Source organism: Callionymus lyra, chromosome 1 (assembly GCF_982586985.1).
Source record: "Callionymus lyra chromosome 1, fCalLyr1.hap1.1, whole genome shotgun sequence".
Classification (NCBI taxonomy): domain Eukaryota; kingdom Metazoa; phylum Chordata; class Actinopteri; order Syngnathiformes; family Callionymidae; genus Callionymus; species Callionymus lyra.
The window spans coordinates 28,466,257-28,488,320 of NC_141818.1; the positions used below are offsets into that span (position 1 = coordinate 28,466,257).

Below are 22,064 nucleotides of genomic sequence, written 5' to 3' on the forward strand. Positions count from 1 at the left end.
GAGCGATGTGTGCGTGAACTTTACCGTAAAGCGCTGTTAGCGCTGACCAAGCAGAGAAAATGCTGTGTAAGTAAAGGAAACGGTCTATTCCCAAGTCTGCTCCAGGTAATAAAAGTTTCTACTGGTGATTATTCAAAGACCGTTTTTTTTTTTAGAAAAGGAAATTGAAAGCAGATTAAAAGTCTTCTGGAATGTCTATTGACGTTTACTTCACCTTCGTGCAATTCATAAAACGTTTTTTTTAGGAACACAATTAGATTTCTTTAATACACTACTGCAAAAATTAAAAGATTATAAATTAAGCCTTTTATAATGGAAAAGTAATTTCCTCATGAGGCTACCGCAATTTAGGTGAAAATTAACAACGGTTTTGAGGCATTTTTACAAAGTACATATAATTAATCAGAAAACTAATTAATCGTTCTTGCTCTGTTGGTACTAATGAATGTGGGTGTTGGTTGTTTACTCCCATTTTCATGCCAATCCCATTAAGAACGTGTGTGACGCTGTAAATATTCATAGGTGTCTTGAAGCTCTTCTAAATGCGTGAAAAGCTATTTTGAATGGCCACATTATGAATCCAGCAGAAGAAAAGAGCTCTTTCAGAAGCATCTGTCGCTCAATGCTGCCGCTGCCAAGTGTCGACGCCAACGTTTTGTCTTCTGCTATAGATTGTGTTCATCTGGTGCTTTATTGTGCGCTCTTTTACATCAAGAGAGTAATGTTAAAGGTAAAGGTCTGACTTTGTTGTCAAGTTTGCTCGATGTCAACTTAAAAGAAGACTTTTAAGAGAGAAATAGATAAAGAGAAAGTGTCTCAAAGGGGTTGAGCTGACACGACATGAAGATAATTTACACAAGGGAAGAAAAATAAAACTTTTTTATAACCGTATACATAATAATTTCAAAATAAAGTACATTTCTTCAAGTTTACAAGGAAACTTTAGCAGAAAGAAAAATGACCTGATGCTCAAACCAAACCAAACCAAAAAAAACGAGACAGCCGTCATCTGTAAACCTGTTTGAAGCCAGTCAAAAAATAGAAATACAAAGTATCAAGGCAAAATTATGACCACATGGTCATACCAGAAATATAGATGAGAGAGAGAACTAACTTTTTCTAATATTTTCATTCCTCACCATGTTTGTGTTTGAGCAGGGCAATATGTTTACGCTGGCTCGCCTGTTTAACATAAGTTTGTAAGTGATCATTTAGATAGTCACATGACAGATTTGGCAGGAAAACACCAGCTACCATCTGCTACAAACAGAACTCACACAAACACACATGCATACAAATCAACCTCGTGTTTTGGTGTGTGGGGATCTCAATGAGCTTCACCAAATGTTCAACTAATTGCAGTAATACTTATTTAAAGTGATGTAATATCATCTACTAGTAACTTCTTCAATACTTCCTGTGGCTGTGACAGTTAATATCTTATATCCTGTGTTTATAATAAAGCCGAGATGTGTACATGTATTAAGTAAGTAAGTAATTTATATTTATATAGTGCTTTTTCCAGACCAGGGTCACAAAGCGCTTAAACAATCAAACAATATTCACTAAAATATAAACTTAAAAGGTCAAGATAACACAGGAGTCTCATTTTTTTGTTATTGAATTAAATATATGCTGCGTTATTTCGTATACAATTTGTTACTTACTCGATGCATGTGCTATTGTAGTTTTTTCCCAGCTAATGCTATACGACCTTCAGGTATAATCCTTGTAAGATTCATTTGTTGTTTTAATCCTTTTTTAAACAAAAAGAAATTAATATAAATTACTTTTTAAAACATCCAGTTTATTATTACAGATAAAATGAAGGAAAGTTAAAATACTGCCCACAGATGGTTTTTGATAATTTTGTTTGTTGGATATTCTTCTCTCCTCTCTGTTTAGAGCTGGCAGGACTTATTTAGAGATTTCTATCACGCTGAAGCTGATGAGGATCCAAAGATGCTCTGGAATGAGTTCCTGGTGATTCTGTGCTCAAAACACTGGAGTCTAACCAACGCTTCTGTGATACGAGTCAAGTTATCGGCAGCTAAATTTAATATGTGCGAATAGACAAGATTTTACGGTATACGGTAAATGACCATGGGTTAAAAAAATATATACCATTTTACTGGTGGGTTACTCTACTACTACTTCTACTTCTGGTGTGCTTCTCAGCAACATTTGATGGATGATCACAAAATGTCAATCAAGGTAATGATTTATGATAATGAGGAAGATCCTTCAACTCCCACATAATCCACAGATAGCATCTTCTGACACTCATTCAAGAACATATTTTACTTCTCTAAATATGTGCTGCCATCTTCAAAAAATGGTGCATGTGTCTCCAATACAACAGATTAAAGAAACAGAATGCCACTATTTCAAGTTTCCTTTATTTGATCTTTAATAATAAACTGGATATTGAAAAACTGACACATTTGTCAATCATTTGTGTTCATGTAAAACAACAACAGCAGAACTAACATACATGGATTTGACATATAAGTCTGAGGAGATGTGTCACGATGCTGAAATGACCTCACTTAACCCCCTTAGAGGGTAGACTGAGCATAGACACAGGTTGAGAAACGTAAATTAGAATTTAACTTTTTTAATTTAGATTTTTAAGAGGAGGTTTTTTCAACCCAAGGTTGAATAATGTTTGTCATCATATTGCTCTTGTTTAATCTCCACATTATTAAAATTGTTATAGCTCTTATAGTTCAAAGTAAATATGTTTCAATCTCATCGTCTCCTTTAAATCAGTTTCACTAAACTGAAAATGGATTATCTGACGATCTTTTTAAGCCACTTTTTTCTCTTTCCCCCTTTCTCCAGTTCATCGATCAACCCGTTCCTAACCTCTGTCAGTCCAGGTGCCGTAGGGGAGGCAGCCAAATTCAGCCGACTGATTTGAACAATGGCTCTTGAAGCTCCACAGATAGAGTGGGGTCGAGGAAAGCTGTCGCCCTCTGGGCTGAAAACCTTATACAGAGTCAGAGAAGTTAGTTCTTCATATACTCAACGATAAGATATTTAAGTGTAAATGATTTTAAATGTTTTATATGTAGCTTTTTATAGATTAAAACAGGTCCATGACGTTAGCACGCACACGCACTGAGGGCAGACAAGGAGCAGACAGGACTGATTGTCTTTTCCAGTCACCTCAAGGAGTGTATTGATTTTTCCCACACTCTCTCCACACAGCTTCTGTGTTTCTCCGCTCACTTTAAAGGACCCTCCGTCTCTTTCTTACTCCTTTTTTCCCCTTTCTTAAATTGTTCATTCCTGATCCTTTGTCATGCTTTGTTCATTTCCGCCGTCACGATCCTCTTTGACATTCTTCCAGTATTTAGTGGAGTCATGTTTCCAATGATGTCCTGTCACTTAGTTTCACTCGGAAGATTTGAAAAGACTTTAAACTTTAAATACGATGACACAAAATGCATTTGCAGAATATGTTTGGCTTAAGTCATACCATTCTTTATCCTGTCAAAGTGTAATGTATCAACTTAGATTGGGAAAAGGGAGTCTCGTCTTAATGACTATACGGTTTTTACCTTCATAAAAACAGCTTCTAAATACAGCAATTACAGCTCATATGACAACCTAACTGAAGCTGGAAAAACAGCTTAGTGTAATTGAAGCAGGACCTGTGCTGGTGCCGATAATTGTCTTTTAAAAGGCTCTGTTGCACTTTTTGTCTTGCACTGTTTGTTTTGGAATTGATGGAGTTGATCACAATTGATTCTGTATAATTGTGTGTCTTGTTTTGTTTCTTAAGGTGGATCTCATGAGGATGTTTTAAACAGTGACAGCAGGATGAATCTTAACATATATTAGATTGTGAAAAAACAATGTTTGTTCTTTTCTAAGTAGTTTAGTTTTAAGGTCTACTGTGGTCTTCCTGATTTAAAAAAATGTTGTTTTCATATATATCTGGATATAAACTTTGTATAGCCAAACAGCTCAACAATCAAAACAATATTCAATAAAATATATACTTTAAAGGTCAAGATAAAACTGATAACACAACAGGAGTTCCAGAAAATCAAGGAAAATCCTGCAGGAATAAAAATGTCTTCAGATGTTTCTTGAAGGTGTCTGTAGATCCATCAAGCGCAAAGAGAGAGGAAGATCATTCCAAAGCTTAGGAGCAACAGCCTGGAAGGATTTCTCTCCTCTGGTCCTGAACCGTGTGCGTGGAACCATCAGTAGATTCTGATCCACAGACCTCAGAGCCTGAGCTGGGGTGTAAGGCTGGATCAGATCAGTGATATAAGGAGGAGCCTGACCATGAATAGATCTGAAAGTAAGAACCAGAATTTTAAAGTTGATCCTGAAAGAAACTGGAAGCCAGTGAAGAGTTTTAAGGATCAGAGAAATGTGAGTTATTCTACTAGAGCGGGTCGCTTCCTCTTTTTAAGATGTCAAAAGGAGATAATCACATTTTTTAAGTTAATGTATCCATACACAGTATTGAGTTAAATGAGTAAAAGAAGAAAAATAATCATATGAATTGAGAATTGTGTTTATCTGGTTTATAATGTTTATTAACCACTTCAGCACCAGATCGATTTCTGTCGAACTTTCAGGTTGTCTTAGCTCTTATTTTAAGTACCAGCTCTAAAATGTGTCGGTGAAAGTGTACTTAAAAAACAAAATTTCCAAACGTAGCTGAAAATGCAGGGATAAATAAAGTTGTACTGCTTGTTTAAAAACTTTGCAATTTGTCGATCAGTCCATAGAGTTGCAGCAAATACAGTTGACTAAGAATAATTGTTCTTTGTTGCTAGTTAAAACTGCAGTTATCCTCTTATTCAGTGTTCTTGGAAAATGAACCAAAAGTATATAATCACAAACAAAAACGTTGATTGTATCTTTTTTTCATTCAGTGAGATGGAAAAAACAAGACTACGAAACAGAAATTTAATTTGTTTGTATTTTCTCTCAATAAATCACTGTCGCATCTCACCTTCTCTATAGTAGGCAAAAGGTAGGATGTGCTGGATTCTTTCTTTTTCTGTATAAATGTCTTTGTTGCAGCAAAGTTTAGTATGCTGTATGTCACAGCATTGTTTGCTTAGCACCTCATACAATTAGTTCACACACGTTTTTCCTGCTCTAAAAGGCTATTTTAGGACATAGATGTTGTTTTTGGGTGCACATTCACGATAGAGCTGAAGTCGGAGTATCACGACCTTAACACACAAACACTGTGGGATAATTGCGTTAGGGATTAAACAGGCTGAGACGAAGGTTTAGCTCCGAAAACCTGGGTGTCTTTTGCAGTTGCATCACATGTGCCATAGAGTTTGACGTGACAGGAGTACGAAAGCCTAATTTACACTCATAGAATGAGTGACAGATCTATGGTGTGTTTATTGGAATGTGTTTCAAATGAAGCTGATTCTAATAACACGTTTCACACACTTGTTCAGGTTATATAATACCAACCAATATTGGCCCAGAATGTGTTGTGACACATTTACAGCATCAAATCTGACTGTGGAAGCGTCTTCTTATACGACATTTCGGTTCCTTGTTTTGGTTTTGGTGTCATTTAAACCTGGTCATTTTGGGCAGTGTTACAAAGCTTCAACATGCATTTAGAAATAGAGTCATGGAGGTGATACACAGCATACAATTTAGACACAGAACTAAGAGTCTTAACAATGCTGACAGAATATAACTCAGAGAAAGTGTCATTTTACATTGTTCAAAGTGTATTTATGTTGTTTACAAACTTTTATCTGACAAAACACAATACCGTCCCTAGTAATTTGTGACTGAAGCAAATTCAAGTGTCCTCTAGAGGTTCAATTTTAACAACACAATCTTTATAAACCTGTTTTTTCAACAGGCGAATATTCAGCATCGTTCGATTTTATCTTAAAATCTGCGATGTAGTTCTCAGGAGGGCTCATTATTTGTTTTGTATTCATGCTGTGCTGTTTATGTGCATATGCAGATTATTAGTCCCTTATGTGTTTTAATATAAATACATTTCCAATAGGTTTAGAACGAAAGCAAATGAGACAAAAAGACACAGACATCCTTTTTGGATACATTTTTTAATCTCCAGAAAACGTTTAAAAGGATTAGGAACAGATCACTTTTAATTGCGTACAATATTACCATCTGGATTCCGAAAAATGCTGAAGGATTTGTCACTGTCTGGAGAGAGAGACATAAAGCTCAAATATGTGTAGGTCAATTATTATTTTTTTAAGCTTGGCTTTTTCAGTGTGTTTACAGTGTGATGTGATTGAATAAATCCATATTTGCACAGGAATATTTTTTTCTGGAGGGTAAAAAACAGAATGAACTGTATTGCAAATAACCAGCATGGGATTATTATTATTAGGATGCCAAAGACATATTGCCCCCAAAAAAACAAAAACAAGGTGTGAGCTTTTGTTTAGTCTTTTTAGGTTTTATTTACTCAAAGTTGACATAAACAATATACATGTGTTTTTTTCTTGCATTATTATCATTTTTAAGATTTGCTGAACAAGATACTGTAGTTATTCTGGTTTGGTATTGAGCTGTTAATTATACCTAATTGTGTTGACTGTAGTCTGTTTAATCTTTTGTGTTGATTTTTCTGGTGTTTGTGTTATCTTTGGTTTATGGCATCGCTGTAAAACTCTCTCTCTGCATGTGTGTGTGTGTGTGTGTGTGTGTGTGTGTGTGTGTGTGTGTGTGTGTGTGTGTGTGTGTGTGTGTGTGTGTGTGTGTAGAGGTCAGTTCAGCCACCTGGCTACTGGACAGCTGCTACTGAACCACATGCTGCTCAGAGCTCATCCGACTGTACACACACGTACACAAGTTCACACAAGCAAACAATCTCGCCAGGAGACGAACTGTATCAGAAAAAACTTAAGCAAAGTCTGTAAAAGGTCTGAGATGGTTCGTCTCCTAGAAGTGCGTCTCCAGCTAATCATCATTAGGAGCCAATGACAACACAGAAGCTGCTTCCATAGGTGCGCTGTGAAAGAGCCACACATAAACAATTGTAGAAAGTCAGACACTGTAAATACAGACACACCAAAACACACATTCCAGGGAACTCTCCTTTTGTCTCTGTTTTCATTCATCGCACGCTTTCTAGTTCTGTGAGTTCTGATCTGGACTTAAACCCAGAGCACTGCTAACACCAGAGGAGTTAAGGTTCTCATGAACATTTCCTCTGGTATGTTAGGATCCTCTTCCTTTGTCACCAGAGTAAGGTGTGTCTGGTTTCACCTGTCAGTTGTGTGTTGTCGTTGTCGGGAGGTATGGAGAAGACAGTTCATCATTGTGTCAGCTGCATGTGGGAGGAAGTGACTAATCACTTGTGGAGCTTTTTTTGTTATGGATAAAAATAACAAAATCTAAAATGGAATTTACAAACAAACAACAGCTAACTTCAAGGTGACCCGGAAATAAACGTGTTTGTGGTATCCATTTTGTTGTCTCTGGGTCAAGTAAACAACCTCCCTTGCTTCCAGAAATACATATATATATATAAAGTATTTCAGTATTTTCAAAGATCATCGACTCAGTCTGCCACGAACCTCATGCTGGAGATCAGATTGTTTGGATGGTTCACCAGCTGCAGAGATGTCCCTGTCCATGTTTCTGCCTTCGGCAGATTTAAACTGCTGGTTTGTTTGTATGTGTGTTTCCCTTAAAGGGCAGGAAGGTTAGGATTTGTTTTAACAAGCTGTGTCCCCTCCAGCTCTGCTGTATTCAGCAGCTTCTCTCCGATCATCTCCCTCTCTTCACTCAATAACTGACAACTGACAACCCACCCGAGCGCCGGTCTCTCTTACATTTCCCCTCGTGTCTGTATCCAAACTGTCGCCCCGGCCAAGTTTTATTTGTTCAAGGTTCTGAATTGCTCAGGGAAACAGTTGATCCAAAAATCCTGTATGAAGTATTGGGCTCTAGATGGTGTGTGTGTTTGTGTAGCGAGGCAGCAGGAGTGTGTCTTTGTTTGTGGGGAGCGATGGAAAGAATTATAACTTCCACACGCAAAGTGCACATTAGTATCTGAACCATACACAGCCGTTAAGAGTTGTGTCTGGGGAGAGATTCACTGTCAAAATGTTTCCAAGAATAAATGTTTCACCAATCATAGGTTTGTACCCTTAAACCAAATGATGGAATAATCTGAGGGGGTCTGCTCATGATGATCGTTTGGATCATGTTTATAAAACATGTTTTATCATATTGTTGAGGTCGTCTTACTTGTTGACTGAAGACAGGAAGGACGATCCAAACTGTATTTACTGAACGCGTTTAAACAATGAGCAAGAGTTTATCCTTGAAGTTGATATAATGTGTGAAGTTTTTTAACTGTACCGTTGCATCTTTCATTATTATTTCACACACAACAAAAAGAGCTTGAGCTTTTGAAGTTACCACACAATTCAAAGGTTTTTTTTATTTATGTTTAATATGGAGTGTTTCTTTAAAAGATCATATTTTTATAAAAATAAAACAAAGAAAGTATTTGAAGATATCAACTGACCTTTCAATTAAATTTACCTCTTAAATTGCTTTGCAATTTTATTTAAAAAAATAAAAAGAAGAATACATTTTACAATGATTTTGTGAATTCAGATGCATATTTAAGCATCCAATAAAAAGGGATTTTGGTGTTAGTGTTTCTTGGGCTTGACACCCACGTATTACTTCCGAGTAGGATTTAAAAAACATACTAGTTATCCTGCTTTTAAACATATAATGGACATTACATAAATACACACAGTAATACTGTATAAAATAAAACAAAAAACAATGGTAATAGTAAAATAAATTTGAATTCAAGTTTAACCACGTCTGCCTTTTAGTCCAGAGGTATTATTAGCATCATTTGTTTTTTATCATCCAGAAAAATCCAAGGTGTGTCTTGTAAGTAAGTAAGTCATTTATATTTATAGACCAGGGTCACAAAGCGCGTAAACACTCAAAACAATACCCCTAAAACATTATTTTTTACATATATATATTTTTGTTAGTAATATTTAATTATTATTATTTAAATATCGAACATATTTGTTTATAGACTTGTGTCTCCATTTTCTAAAAATGGTAAATTTAAAAGTGGTTTTAATCGTTTTTTGATATACATAGAGACAACAAACAAGCTAGTCCTTATAAAATCTTTTCAGTCAATGATCTTATGAATGTATACAATTCTCATTTAATAATATTAAGTTTTTACAATGAACCTTAGTGAAGAATAAGCACTTTTTTTAAAACACCATCGTTGATTCAAACCTAGTGCCTTGAGGAAAGTTTGGAAACCTTAAATCACGTGACGTTTGATTGACAGGTGTCTATTCCAGTGATAAACCCAAGTTAAACCAAACATTAGTGAAAGTCTCGTCTGAGGTCAAGCCGTTCCTGCCTCGCTGACCAACTCGCTGGTGTGTGTGTGTGTGAGGGCGCGCGCGTGCGTGCGTGTGTCTGGCCGCTCCCGTCTAGCTCTCCCTCCCTCTCTCTCTCCCTCCCTCCCTCCCTCCCTCCCTCTGCGCTCAGACGCACTCCTGGATCAGACTGCTGTTGCGCTCTTGTCGCTCTTGTCTTTCACGGGGATTTCTCCTCCTTCCACCGATGTTTTATCCCTTTTTCGGGAAAGGGATCGGAACCGAGCTCCTCTCCTGTGGCACCTCCTCACGCACGGACATGCTTTTTTTTCTTCCTCGAATCTGAGAATTAAAAAAAAAAAAGAAGAAGTCTCACCTGGAGCGTCCGTTTTTACGCGAGAGTTTTTATTCTGAGTGTTTGGAAAAAGAGTGCGTTTATGTGGACCTGGATCGAGGTGCGCAAGGGGTGAGGGATCTCGCGGACGCACGCGCACAGTTTCACACGGGGACTCGGACGCAGGACCTCGGGGGACATGTGGAAGTTTGCGCCGCTTTAGAGCCGCTCTGAGAGCCCGTCGGGGGGACGAGCCCCTGGTCCTTCACCTCTGGTCCTTTAACACATGTAACATTTAGTTGAAAAACTCACCCCAGACCCCCATCACGCATTGTTGAACCTACAACCAGGACCCCCTGAACACCCCCCTACCCCCTCCACCCCCCATCTCAAGTCTCGCTCCTATTTGGTCCCCACTTGCCGCAGCGATGGTGGGAGCTCCGAGTCCTGGTGGTCCCGGCCGCTCCCCGGCTTCTACGACGGTCCTGCTGCTGCTGGTGGTTGTGGTTCTGGTTCTGGTTCTGTCCGGCGGCGCGGCGGCTCAGCCCTGCCCGGCGCAGTGCTCCTGCATCGGGACCACGGTGGACTGTCACGGCCAGGGACTGCGCAGTGTACCCAGGAATATACCCCGCAACGCCGAGAGACTGTGAGTATTGCAAAAAAACATGTGGGATTTGACCAATTACTCAGCAAAATCTAAAGTTATGTTTCTCCAGGAGCTGGGTTTTAAAACATTAATAACACAAACAGCTGGACATGTTATGGCTCTGGCTCTGTGATTGGTGGCTGTGCACTGGTGCCTCTGCCACCACATCAATCCACAGAGCAGCAAGTTCATCAAAAACGGATTTGTACAAGTGGGCTTCAAGTGAAACAAGCCCTTTTTATGACTGAAACTCTGCCTCATTAAAAAGATAAAATATACCCAAGAGTGCAGCAAATTATATCTCTGCCCTCGTGTTGGAAATCCCTTAGATTGTCCTTTTTTCATTCACAACATGAGTACACAATGGTCAAAAATTATTATTATTATTATTTTTAAGTTTGTTTACCTCAGTGTGACTTTTGGTTATTGCCGAGAACCTGTAAAAAAAAAAAAATCAAACTCATTCTAACATCATGCTGACATAATATACAAGTAAATGAAACCAAGATGGTGCTTTAAGAGATTTATTTTTTATATGTGGCATCAACTTTTCTCAGCCATATTCCACCAATTTAGAAATGTCACCGTCTGTTACTTTGTTCCTTCTGATCACAATCCCGAGTTTTTGACCCTGATTTTTAGATGTAAAAAGGGAAAAACAGGATGCTTTTACTAACTAACTTCTACTTATCAAGTAGCTTTTTAGTTGTTTTCTACTATGGTTATATTTCTCTATATGATATATTCAGATTTGACTCAATTTCTGATTTCTACTTTTCTTTTTCAGGGATCTGAACGCCAACAACCTGACAAAAATCACAAAGGCCGATTTTGCCGGACTAAAGAATCTGCGAGTGCTGTGAGTATTTTTGATTCTGTCCCACAAATTCAGCGACAGTCCCTCGACTCTGTCCTAGACGTGTCCAGCATCAAGACTTTAGTGGCTCTGCTGCACTGCGTCTTGTGCCTATACAAAAGAGCAACGGCACCTGTTAATGCCGTCCTGTTAATCTGCCAGTGGAAGTGTCAGGAAGGTCTTATTTTAACCACTGGGCCCAGGGGCCCATATGCTGGAGTGATTAACGTGCTGGCGAGGAAGTGATGGGAAAGAGATAGCAGTCATTACACTACTGTGGAGAGGAATGCCGCTGGAAGGGAGGGAGGGCGGGAGGAAATGAAAGCAGCAGAGTCAAGTAAGAACAGGTTTCTTACCTGGGACACTTCCCGGTTAAAAGTTCTCCGGCAACAACATGGCTGAGACTGAGATTACAGGTCCGTTATTGTGCCGGGATCTTACATTGATCCAGTCGAACTATAGGTGTAATGAATAATAGACTCTTAATGAATATGAGGCTTGAAGTACAAAAAACATGACTCATGTATGTTTAAGCAGATTATTCAATTTATTTGGCCTCAAGATTTGGATAGTTTCATTATAAAACTCACGATTCTTCTACCTTTACCTTTAAAGCTTTAAAAAGGAATGAGTTCATCATAAATAACCCTTTTTTCAGTAATTGTTAGAGAAGTAAAAATGTATTTTTTTATGATTTCTGGAGAAGAGAATGGAGCAGATGGTTTCCTAAAGTGTGATTTATTTATCAATGAGAAAAGTATCATGAGTGACAAAACTAGAATAAATGTATGTCCTCAACTCAACTCAATCACTGAGGTGTGTAAAACAGTCTTTAGGTCAACCTTTTTATTGTTTTTTCTGAAACTGATTGGAAACTGAAAGATTGGATTTTGCGCTTTTTACTCAAATGTTATAATACCTACAACTGTTGCAGTGCTTTATGAGACAACAGCTATTTCTCTGGACTGCAGTTTTGAATTTGAATTCTAAATCAGTGCAGGTTATTTGCTTGATTCCATTGGGCCATGAAAGATGAAAGTGAGTGGATTCACTGTGAATGTTTACATTGAGCAGATAGAGAGCTTCTTTTAGTAGTCATTGGGAGGTCAAAGGTCTTCCATTGATATGATAGTGGCCTTGAAAGGGTTTTTAAGGGTCTTCCTTAACCCTGAAAACCAACTGCACATCATTTTACTGCATCTCCACATGTTGACAGTACTTTACCTCTGTGAGCAATTATTATTATAATATATATAATTTGTTCTTAGAAACTATTGAAACACGTACAGTAACTGTACTCATGGCACAGGACCCCCCAAGTTCCACATAAAAAAACCTTTGCTAATTGAATGCTTGCATCATTTCTTCTTCAGAGAAACAACGACACACCAGGATAGGCATGAGAAGATAATAATTAACTGGATCTGTGTGTGTGTGTGTGTGTGTGTGTGTGTGTGCGTGTCTAAGTGTGTGTCCTTAACTTTCACTCAGCTGCTAAAAAGTGAATGGTAGGGAACACACATTGCTGGAATTCCTCCAGAGATTATGTCCTTAATTGTGTGTGTGTGTGTGTGTCTTCTTACTCAATGTGTATTCCGGTGTGTGCCAGGGTTGGCTGTTTGTATGGATGTTTGACCGAGCTCACATACTTACACCAATCAATGAAGATCTCGCATTTCAATCTCTCAATCTGTTGCTTGAATGGAGCATACACGTTAATCTTGTTTGTCACACAATCGAAGTACAAGACTGTGTGTGTGTGTATGTGTGTGTCTGTGTATTGTCTTGGTCAGCACAGCGTTGGTTTGCTGGTGTAAATGAATGAGTAGTCACAGCTCCATGGCAAGTAAATTGGATGATAGATGAGACGCTGTCTGACTACGAGCCAGTTTTAAAGTCAAATTCTGGGACTCTATCGACCATCTGCTGATTGTCTTCTCTCCCTCATGCCGTTCGACACTCCATCACCTTCCATCTCCCCTAATCTGCCCTTATTTATCCTTCCACCTGCCACATATCCTCTGGATCGCTCCCTCCTCATTTCAGTCCATTTACTGTGGTCAATCTTCACCTTTCCCCCCTCTTGTCTCTTCCAGCCACTAAGATCTGGGCCACAGGGTTTACACTGTTTTCCTCCCTTTATTTAGTTTTTTTCCCTTATGCTCTACTGGTTTTGTTTTTCAGACAGCTCATGGAGAATAAGATCACCACAATTGAGAGAGGAGCCTTTCAGGACTTGAAGGAGCTGGAAAGACTGTGAGTAGCTATAAAGCCGTTCTTCGGGTCTTCAGTAGCCGCTGCTTCTCTAAGGATCAGAAATTTGCTTAAAACTGGAAACTCATATACAATCATATAGTGTGTAGATTTGTGATTAAACTAGTTTTTAAGAGATGAAATTAAATTCAGATGCACCAATGACAATGAAATTATATTGTCTGATCACAGCATCTGTGACCAAATATAACATCAAATACTTGTGTAAAAATCAAACATATACAGTACATACATACTCATGAAATACAAAAGGGTCCAAATTCATGAACGTATAGAAATAAAAATGCAGGTTTTGAATCTTGACTAAACATCTTACTGATAAAGATGGAATAAGACAAACTACACTTATTTGATCAGGATTGGGATTGATTGAAGTCACAGGTGTGTCCATCTAGGCCCCAGTCGTCATGTGACCTCCATGTTGTTGGGGTGCTGGGCTGGAATCACTGGTATTCACTTCTGAGAACCCTGAGGCAGTTATGGCATAATTAAGTTTTCTGAGTCTGAGGACAACACAGAAGGAGGGGAATAAAACAGAAGCCAGAGCTGGGGGGGTGGGGGGGGCTTGGACCCCTGGCTATTGAAATGTCTATTGTGTCCGTCAATTAAACTTGATGTGTGCGTCATTCAGAAAGTGCGTTTGGGAGTTACCCCGGCCAACAGACTGGTGAAAACTGAAATGTTGCTTAATGTATGACCCATCAAAAACTTTAAAAAACAATTGAACAGATTTAACTGGACATGTTCGAAGACCACAGGACTAGAAATTAAATCCTATTGTTGTTTCAATAATTGTGTTTGACTTCAACGGTCTTCCCTTAATTGTTTTAAGTTTCATCTTGTCTTTCTAAAATGAATATTGGCAGCAAGACATTTTGGCGATTGCCTTTATGGAAGACATCTTGTCATAACATCTGTTTCTATACAGATGCAAACCAGCAATTTTCATTGATTTTGCCACATTTAAGATCTTGTTTATGTCATTCCTGGAAAAGTATTGGTTTGTTTTTATTCTATAAAGTTCAGCAACTGCTTCTTTTTAAGTAGAAACATTGTATTTACACTTTTGCTTTTTGATTAAAACTTCACCAGTAAAGTTTGTCAAAGCAAAGCAAAATATTTGGATTTACAAATATTTAAACAATAAACAGAGAAATGAAAATAGAGATTTATTTTATTATTGTCTGGTCAGGAAAAAGGTAGATCGACCAGTAATTATCATAACCATCTAAGTGGTGACAATAGAAACAGTAGAATATCTGAAATACTCACACGTCTCGTATAACATCTCTTGCACCCCTGTCGTAAAACACACTGAGAAGTGTTGAGAATTCCTGGCTGTAGATCGGTTGTCGATGACTTGCAGAAAAGTGCCTTTTCAAACGGTCTACTATGAACTGATAACCCAAACAACAGCAACGTAAGTCTGCATTATCTTGGGTGTCAGGATTGATAACTTTCTGACTTAAACGTGTTGTTTTTTGTTGCTGTGGCGAGGGTCTTTCAACTGTAATTCACCATCTCTGGCGTCGCATATTCACTAACACAAAGATGGAGTCGGTCATCAATGCCCCCCATTGGTGCCAAACAAAGAGAAGTCTCCACAGTCTGGAGCCCGAGGACTCATTTCAAAGGGCTCCCTCCACTTGGGGGCTGAAGGTGGCCTGCTGAGCAGCGCTGCCCAGAGGAAAGGGCCCTAAGCAGGGCTGATGGATCCACACTGACTGCCTCCTACAGGGCCAGAAAACAGCTCCTCGTCTTGTTCATTTTTGGGATAGGCCCTGCAGGGCCGGGTGGGGTCAGGTGTGGGGCAATAGCTCATCGGTGTGCAAGATGGTGTTAGGTGGTCGAAGGAGGTCTGAGGTGGAACGGCATGTCAAAACATGCACTTGCGCAAACACATGGAATGGACTCAATCATACATAAACATTCTACTGGAGCTTATCTTGACATTTCTGCCCCTTTTTTTCTCATAAATACCTTTATAAAACTGATGCCAACTTCCTCAACACCACTCTTATCACGCCACAGTTCTTACTACTGAAGGTGATACCAAGACATTATAAACTAATTACAGATCTTAGCAGTCGTTTTGAAAACCGCAGCAGGTGATAATTAGCGTGTTATTAAGTGATCGTGTTGTGAAAGGATATTTTAATGGCTCTTAACAATTGTTAAATCATCTTGGCAGGGGAGGTGTGTCTGTGAAGAAACATCTCATAGTAAACTGAGAAAAATAAAGATATGGATCATGTAACATCAACAATCCTGCAGATACTTCCTAATGGGTGAGAATAGTGAAACACAAAATTACATTTTATGTGGACTTCTCTCTCAAATTCTGTGGTAGAACTGCAGCCGCCAGTATTCATTTTATTTGTGGGTAAAACAATCAATACTGCTGACAGGTTGTTGTGGTGACCAAAAAGCAATTTCCAAAACCTAAGCCAAGAATCTTTAAAAAGCTTGGACACGACTTGGGTTTAGCCACATAGATTTCTTACCTCAGATGTTGAAGTTAAAAAGTATATGAGCATTTTATTCAAGAAAGCACAGGAGCTATAAAAAGCTTATATATACTGTCGCCTGAATATACAAGAAACTACCATTAAAGTACATAGATATGAGAGTATTACAGAGATATTTAGATTTTTGTTATCCCCCTATAGTATCGCAGAACACAACTTTGTTCATTGCATTTCAAGAAATAAATACATTTAAATGTATTTTTTGATTTATCTTTTCAAACGTAAGCTTCCAAAAGCATTACTCCACAATCATTAATATGCACTGAATGATTTTATTCACATGCCCAATATCCCTCGCTCTTCTTTTTAGCTTTACAATTCATTTATCAGCCAGTAGTTTTATAAAATGATTAACCAACATGGAGCGTCTTGTTTCACATATTTACCCAAGGATATTGCAGAAAGTTTAAATTAATGGATATACTCAATGCAAATACTCCATTCCCTTATTACATTACACTAATCACAAAAGGCAATACCTTTTTAAAAGTGTAAAAGTAACCATAACTAGTCACAGAGAAAGAAAGAAATACAAAAACCTCATATAAGAAGAATGAATAATAATACAAAAAATAAATAAATAAAAAAATCCAATTAAAATCTATAGTAATTACAAATTATTAAAAAAAATAGTTATACTTATAATTGGGTTGAGCTGATCAATGATATACCAAATACCAAATACATAATAATACATATTTCATAAATATTTCTACATGCTAACATTTATAGTTCTACACTGACTTATTGCTGGGCAAAGGAAGACATAAAAGTTGTAATATTAGAACTAACGTCAAAATCAGGTTCTCACTGAAACCTGTTGAAGATATTATGTGTCCACGTTCTCCTGTGAAATGCTCATTTGTTCTTGGAAAAAAAAGAGAAAGCTTGGGGTTCCCTGCTGCTACTGTGGGTATAAAGCTGGTTGTTGAAAAGTTCCCATGGATATTTCAGACAGACATATTTCACCACCGTTCCCAAGCATCAAGAAATAGCTATGGTAACAAAATTGTATTCATGTGTTTGTCTGTGACAGTTTTTTTCTTACTGAAATATGTCCCCTGGCAGCAGTGACACCGGCGGAGTAATAATCTGTTTCCTGGTTGGTTTCTTATTTCCATGCTGCCCGACATAAACTCAGTGCAGACATCATTGTGGTTCTGAGGTGTTGGGATTGATTCCCTTTTTTTAAAATGTCTCAGTGTGTGGTTGCATGTGCACAGTTGTCAAAATAACTGCCCTGCTGTGTGTGTAGGCAGAAATGTGTGGTTGCGCCTGTGTGTGTAGTTTGTGGCACTCGAGCATCTGTTTATGACCGAGGGATTATCACCATGCTGCAGGGTGGCATTAGCTAGCTCCAGTCACTCTCACACCTCAGACACCGGCGACTCGGTCTTCCTTCATTTTCCGCCAGACTTTGACTAATGAGACGCAGCAAAACTACTTGAGGGATTTTTTAAAACATGCAGAAACACACACACAGTCACTAGTCATACTAGGATATGAGAAATAGGGGCTCTGATATTTTCTCATAGATTTGCATTTTTCAGTAATAATGTACATAAAGATTATTAACCTGAATAATTTCTATCACCTCAACAATTGAGTAAGCAAACTAACAAGTGCACTTTCTCTATAAATAACAATTTATTCATGAACATTTTCATTTGTTAATAATATTGGCCCCAAATCCTCTACAAACTGGCAAAAATGTTGATCTACAGTATATGTGTGACCTTCATAACCCCACTTTTTTTATACCAATCCTAATTGATACCAGTAGTACAATCATAAAGCCGGGACATTTGAGGAGCTCTTAAAAAAGACATGGGCTATGCGGCCCTTGTAATGTCAAAGTATGATCATGTATAAATGGTTCTACTGCATTAACATAACAGTATTTATCAATTATCTACATTTTCACACTTATTTACTTTTTCCCTCCTTTCTTGTGTGTAATTTTCGAGTATATATAATAATCCCTCAAAACATTCAAGTTAGTTGAAGAAATGTTTTGAAAAAAACTCATATATAAGAATAAAATTGCTTCTTATTTAGCTTAATAAATGTCACAGCCTAATGACGAATGTCCTTTTTTTTTAGGGATTTTTTCATCTTTCTTTTTGATTGACGGCCCCTAACACCATTCACAGAATTTTATGTGGCTCTTGAAGAATTATAATTGCCCACCCCTGTGTTAAAAAGTAGTTTCTTGGTCTCCACAATGAGATAGGTCTCACTAGAGACAATAGCTATTTGACTGGGGCCTTGATGATAAAAAAAAGGTTGTTAGCGATGTTCACTAAACAGGTTAGGTCTATTTATCCAAAAAAAAGACAAACAATATTTAACGAAAGCTCTTCAAGAGCTATGTTATATATTTAATGGTGGACTCCGCCCTTTTCTTGAACCCATATTTTCAGGAGAAACAAATCCAACAACAGCAGTCTGACTCATCCACACTAACCACAAGCTTACTCACCAAGTGACTTTAAGCGGAAAATGGCAGGTCTTAGGCAGTTTAAAATGATTAAACATTATTTCAACTTAAATGAATTAGCATTCTGGCTTCGGTGTCTCAAACTTTGACAGTGTCGATAATGAAGGCTGACAGTTTTTGGCCACTTTTACCAAAATAATGATCTTCCTTCGTGGTGGACGAGGGCTTACTCATGAAGATAAGCAAAACAATTTGTTGATTTGTCTAAAGTTGCAGCATCATTTTCTGAACTTTCTGTGGAAGGTTTACACAGGAACAAAAACTACAAAACCACAGACCCCGACTTCTAGATCATACTCCATCATTTTGACAACACTCCCCCACAAACTGACTCACCAAATTGTATTAAAAGAAAAACCTGACATTCTTTTGGGCATTTTAAAATCTTTCCACATGCTTGTAAGTGTAAACACGTCGAGCTCCTGGCTCTGGTGTTCCCCAACTGACGGTGTACCTGGTCCTGTTGACAGTCTGGACACTGTTGCCTCTGTGTTGTCGGAGCAGTAACTGAAGCATTTACGCCATTTGATCCATCCTCACCTCATCAAGAAAACCTGTTCTGATTTATGTCTGTAGCGTTTATCTGTTCCTATTTGTCCGACCTGTCTGCTGTGAACTCAACCCCCCTTAAGGAATCACCCAGAAGCCCCCTCTCTGTAGATTTATTCTAAGTAGAAAAGATAGATGTATAAGTTAAAATTATTTTTCCACATTTCAGTTTGATGTCGCTTATTAATTACATTACTTACTTCACTTACTTACATATTTACTGTATGTGCAATTAATTTTCCCTTTAAATGAGAATGATTCACCTTTTTATATACAATTTAACACATTTGGATCTTTATAAAATACGACATATTGTACGAAAGATATGCATCCATTGAAACATTTTGACTTAAATTTCAACACATAGAGGGAAATTTAAAAAGCAAACTCAATCACAGATTTTTTAATTTGTTCGTGAGTTCTTGATAAAGAAAAGTTTATTGAACACTTCACAAGTCATCAGTCGTAGGTTAAACTAGCCGTTGAAGTCAGAAACACTGACAAAGTTGGACAAGAATAGAGGAAGACACTCTTTAAAATGCGACTCAGACAATCCTCTTTCATTCATTGAGATACAGAGACAAGCACAGCCGTCATCCATGACTCCTTTGCTAGGCTGGTCAACGCTTTGCAGGAATGTTTTAAAATCAAAAACTGATCAATTCTTGGATATTTCCTCTTCCAAGGTCACAACATAGCCTCATAGTTTCAGCAGAACATGATCAAGCGATTTTGAAATCTCGTCAAAGGCAGGTTTTATCTCCTCTCATCGCTCTCAGAAGCTATTTCAGGGAGGGTGAGCTCATCCCCTCTCGCTGCCCTGCTCTCCCCTCCACGCCTCCATCAGTGCACAGTTCCGAGGGAGGTCTGGCCCACCAAAGGGCGGTGATGGCTGGGCAGGACCTGTTGGGGTGTGGAGGGCCTCGCTGTGGAACCACGTGGGGCTCTTAGCCTCAAACCGGAGAAAAGTGAATAATTCAGATCCATCTTTTCCGCTGGATATTAAATATTTAAGGTCGCTCTGATGTAACTGACAGTGCATGTGCTTGTGTCACATATTTGCGCACGAGCCAGCGCTCGAGTCACAGAGGAACCCCAAGAGTGAGACACCGAGTGATGAAATAGTTTCTGTTGAAGTATTTTGTAGTTTCGTAGTATGACAACGAGTACATTTGCTTGGTGATTCTGATTAGTTTGAATGGTTATGTTTAAAATACATGTAAAAATCTATTTTATATTTGCAAGATTTAATAATAGAAGTGACGACCTGTGACCCCTGAACGACACGTAGATAAAGAGAGGAAAGAACTGAACATAACGCTTAAGAATGTTCTTTAATTCATTCATTTTCTTTTTTTCCTGCAATTTCTTTTATTTCCTTCTCTCCTGCAGCCGGTGCAGCATCTGTCACTATGCCTGTGTGTGTGTGTGTGTGTGTGTGTGTGTGTGTGTGTGTGTGTGTGTGTGTGTGTGTGTGAGTCAGTGAGAATGTGTGTCGGGGTTAAACTGTTTCAGCAGCCTTCTCTCATTGTGTCACTCTCCTCTGACTCGCATTAAGTCACATCTACACATCTCGGGCGCACCAACCTCTTCACTCCACTCAACCAGGGTTAAATGATCGCGCCCAGATTATTAAACTCGGCCGAGCTCTCTCAACACTTGTGTGTGAGCCTCTTCCTCAGTGTTAGGCGGTGTGTGTGTGAATTAGGGTTATGTGTGTGATGACGGGTTGTTGTGAGTTCTTCCCCTGTGAGGGCCTTGTTTACTCAGTGGGGTCCTTTTCACACATTCGGTAGCAGGGCCAGACTGCCTGTTTGTTTTTCCCACATCGTCTCCCCTTCTCTGCCTTTGTGGTAAAAAAAAGTTGTCCCCTCCCCATCATTTGAACCCCCTTTTTTTTTACCCTTTTCCCCCTGCCTTCGCTTCTCAAGTTCACTGTTTACCTAGCAGCTATGATGTTCCCTTTAAATCAGGAGTGGTCAAGACTGTTTTTCTTGTCATGAACACGTGTTTGTATCAAATATAAAGTTTCTCAACATACTTCCTGTACCAGATGAAGTTACTTTAAACATGTCAAGACTTGACGAAACTGCTCGCTCTATAAAGCTTATTATGTTCGAAATACTATTCTAATTTATATTGTTTTTCCAGGCGCCTAAATCGGAATAATCTGGCCGTGTTCCCCGAACTCCTCTTCCTGGGAACCACTAAACTTTACAGACTGTAAGTACTGATTCTAATTTTTCGAAAGTGTTTCCGCAGCAAATGTGACGATGAAATGTTTTGAAAGCGCTCCGTGGGTTTCAAATCGTGTCTAAGCTTCAAGAAGCCGTCTTGATGTTCTATTTCACTGAGACGGAAAGAAGCGAGGGATCAGATTTAACATGGCCCTTGTGGTAGAAGCCTGTTCAGTAGCTAATGGAGATTAGCACCCCGACAGCTGCCGCCTGTTGGGACCGCGGGTGTGTGTGCGCCGTTGTGTAGTTGTGTGTCCTCTGATGGAGAAGCAAAAGTCCAAAAAGACCCGACAAGAAAGAAAGCGCGGTAGCAGGTTGTCGTATGAAGTTACACTTGTTGCTTTGCCGCTAAAATATAGACTTAGTCACAGGAAATAAAAGTTGCATTCAAAACCACCGTCCCGCTGTTTGTTTTCATCAAGCACCTTCCACCAGCAGCTCCCGTCTCTGTAAACTGAGCCTCGGACTTTAGTACCATGGTGATGGGTCTGCAATGGCGTCTGAAACTGTGGGAACTAACTTCCCCTCACAGTCTTTTGTGGTCTTTGGGAATGATTATGGTCTCATATACTTCTGTGTTTGGCTGGACACATGCATGCATTTATACAGTATACATATAGTATATATACTTATATATATATATATATATATATATATATATATATATATATATATATATATATATATATATATATACATACACACATATATATATATATATATACACACACGCATCAATATTGAGTTGTTCTAGTGAGTAACAGTTGTTTACATA

The 22,064-nt window shown here is 38.5% G+C and overlaps 1 protein-coding gene across 5 annotated transcripts in view; it reads left to right on the top strand.

The window, feature by feature from the left end:
* The first annotated feature begins 9,568 nt into the window (after window positions 1–9,568).
* slit2 (slit homolog 2 (Drosophila)) overlaps window positions 9,569–22,064 on the top strand; it is a 77,762-nt gene continuing 65,266 nt past the window's right edge. For all 5 annotated transcript variants that reach the window (XM_087799582.1, XM_087799599.1, XM_087799590.1 and 2 more), the window contains exons 1-4: window positions 9,569–10,345; window positions 11,133–11,204; window positions 13,386–13,457; window positions 21,204–21,275. In XM_087799582.1, the coding sequence (XP_087655708.1) occupies window positions 10,128–10,345; window positions 11,133–11,204; window positions 13,386–13,457; window positions 21,204–21,275 (434 nt within the window). In that variant the 5' untranslated portion in view covers window positions 9,569–10,127. The remainder of the gene's footprint in view (window positions 10,346–11,132; window positions 11,205–13,385; window positions 13,458–21,203; window positions 21,276–22,064) is intronic.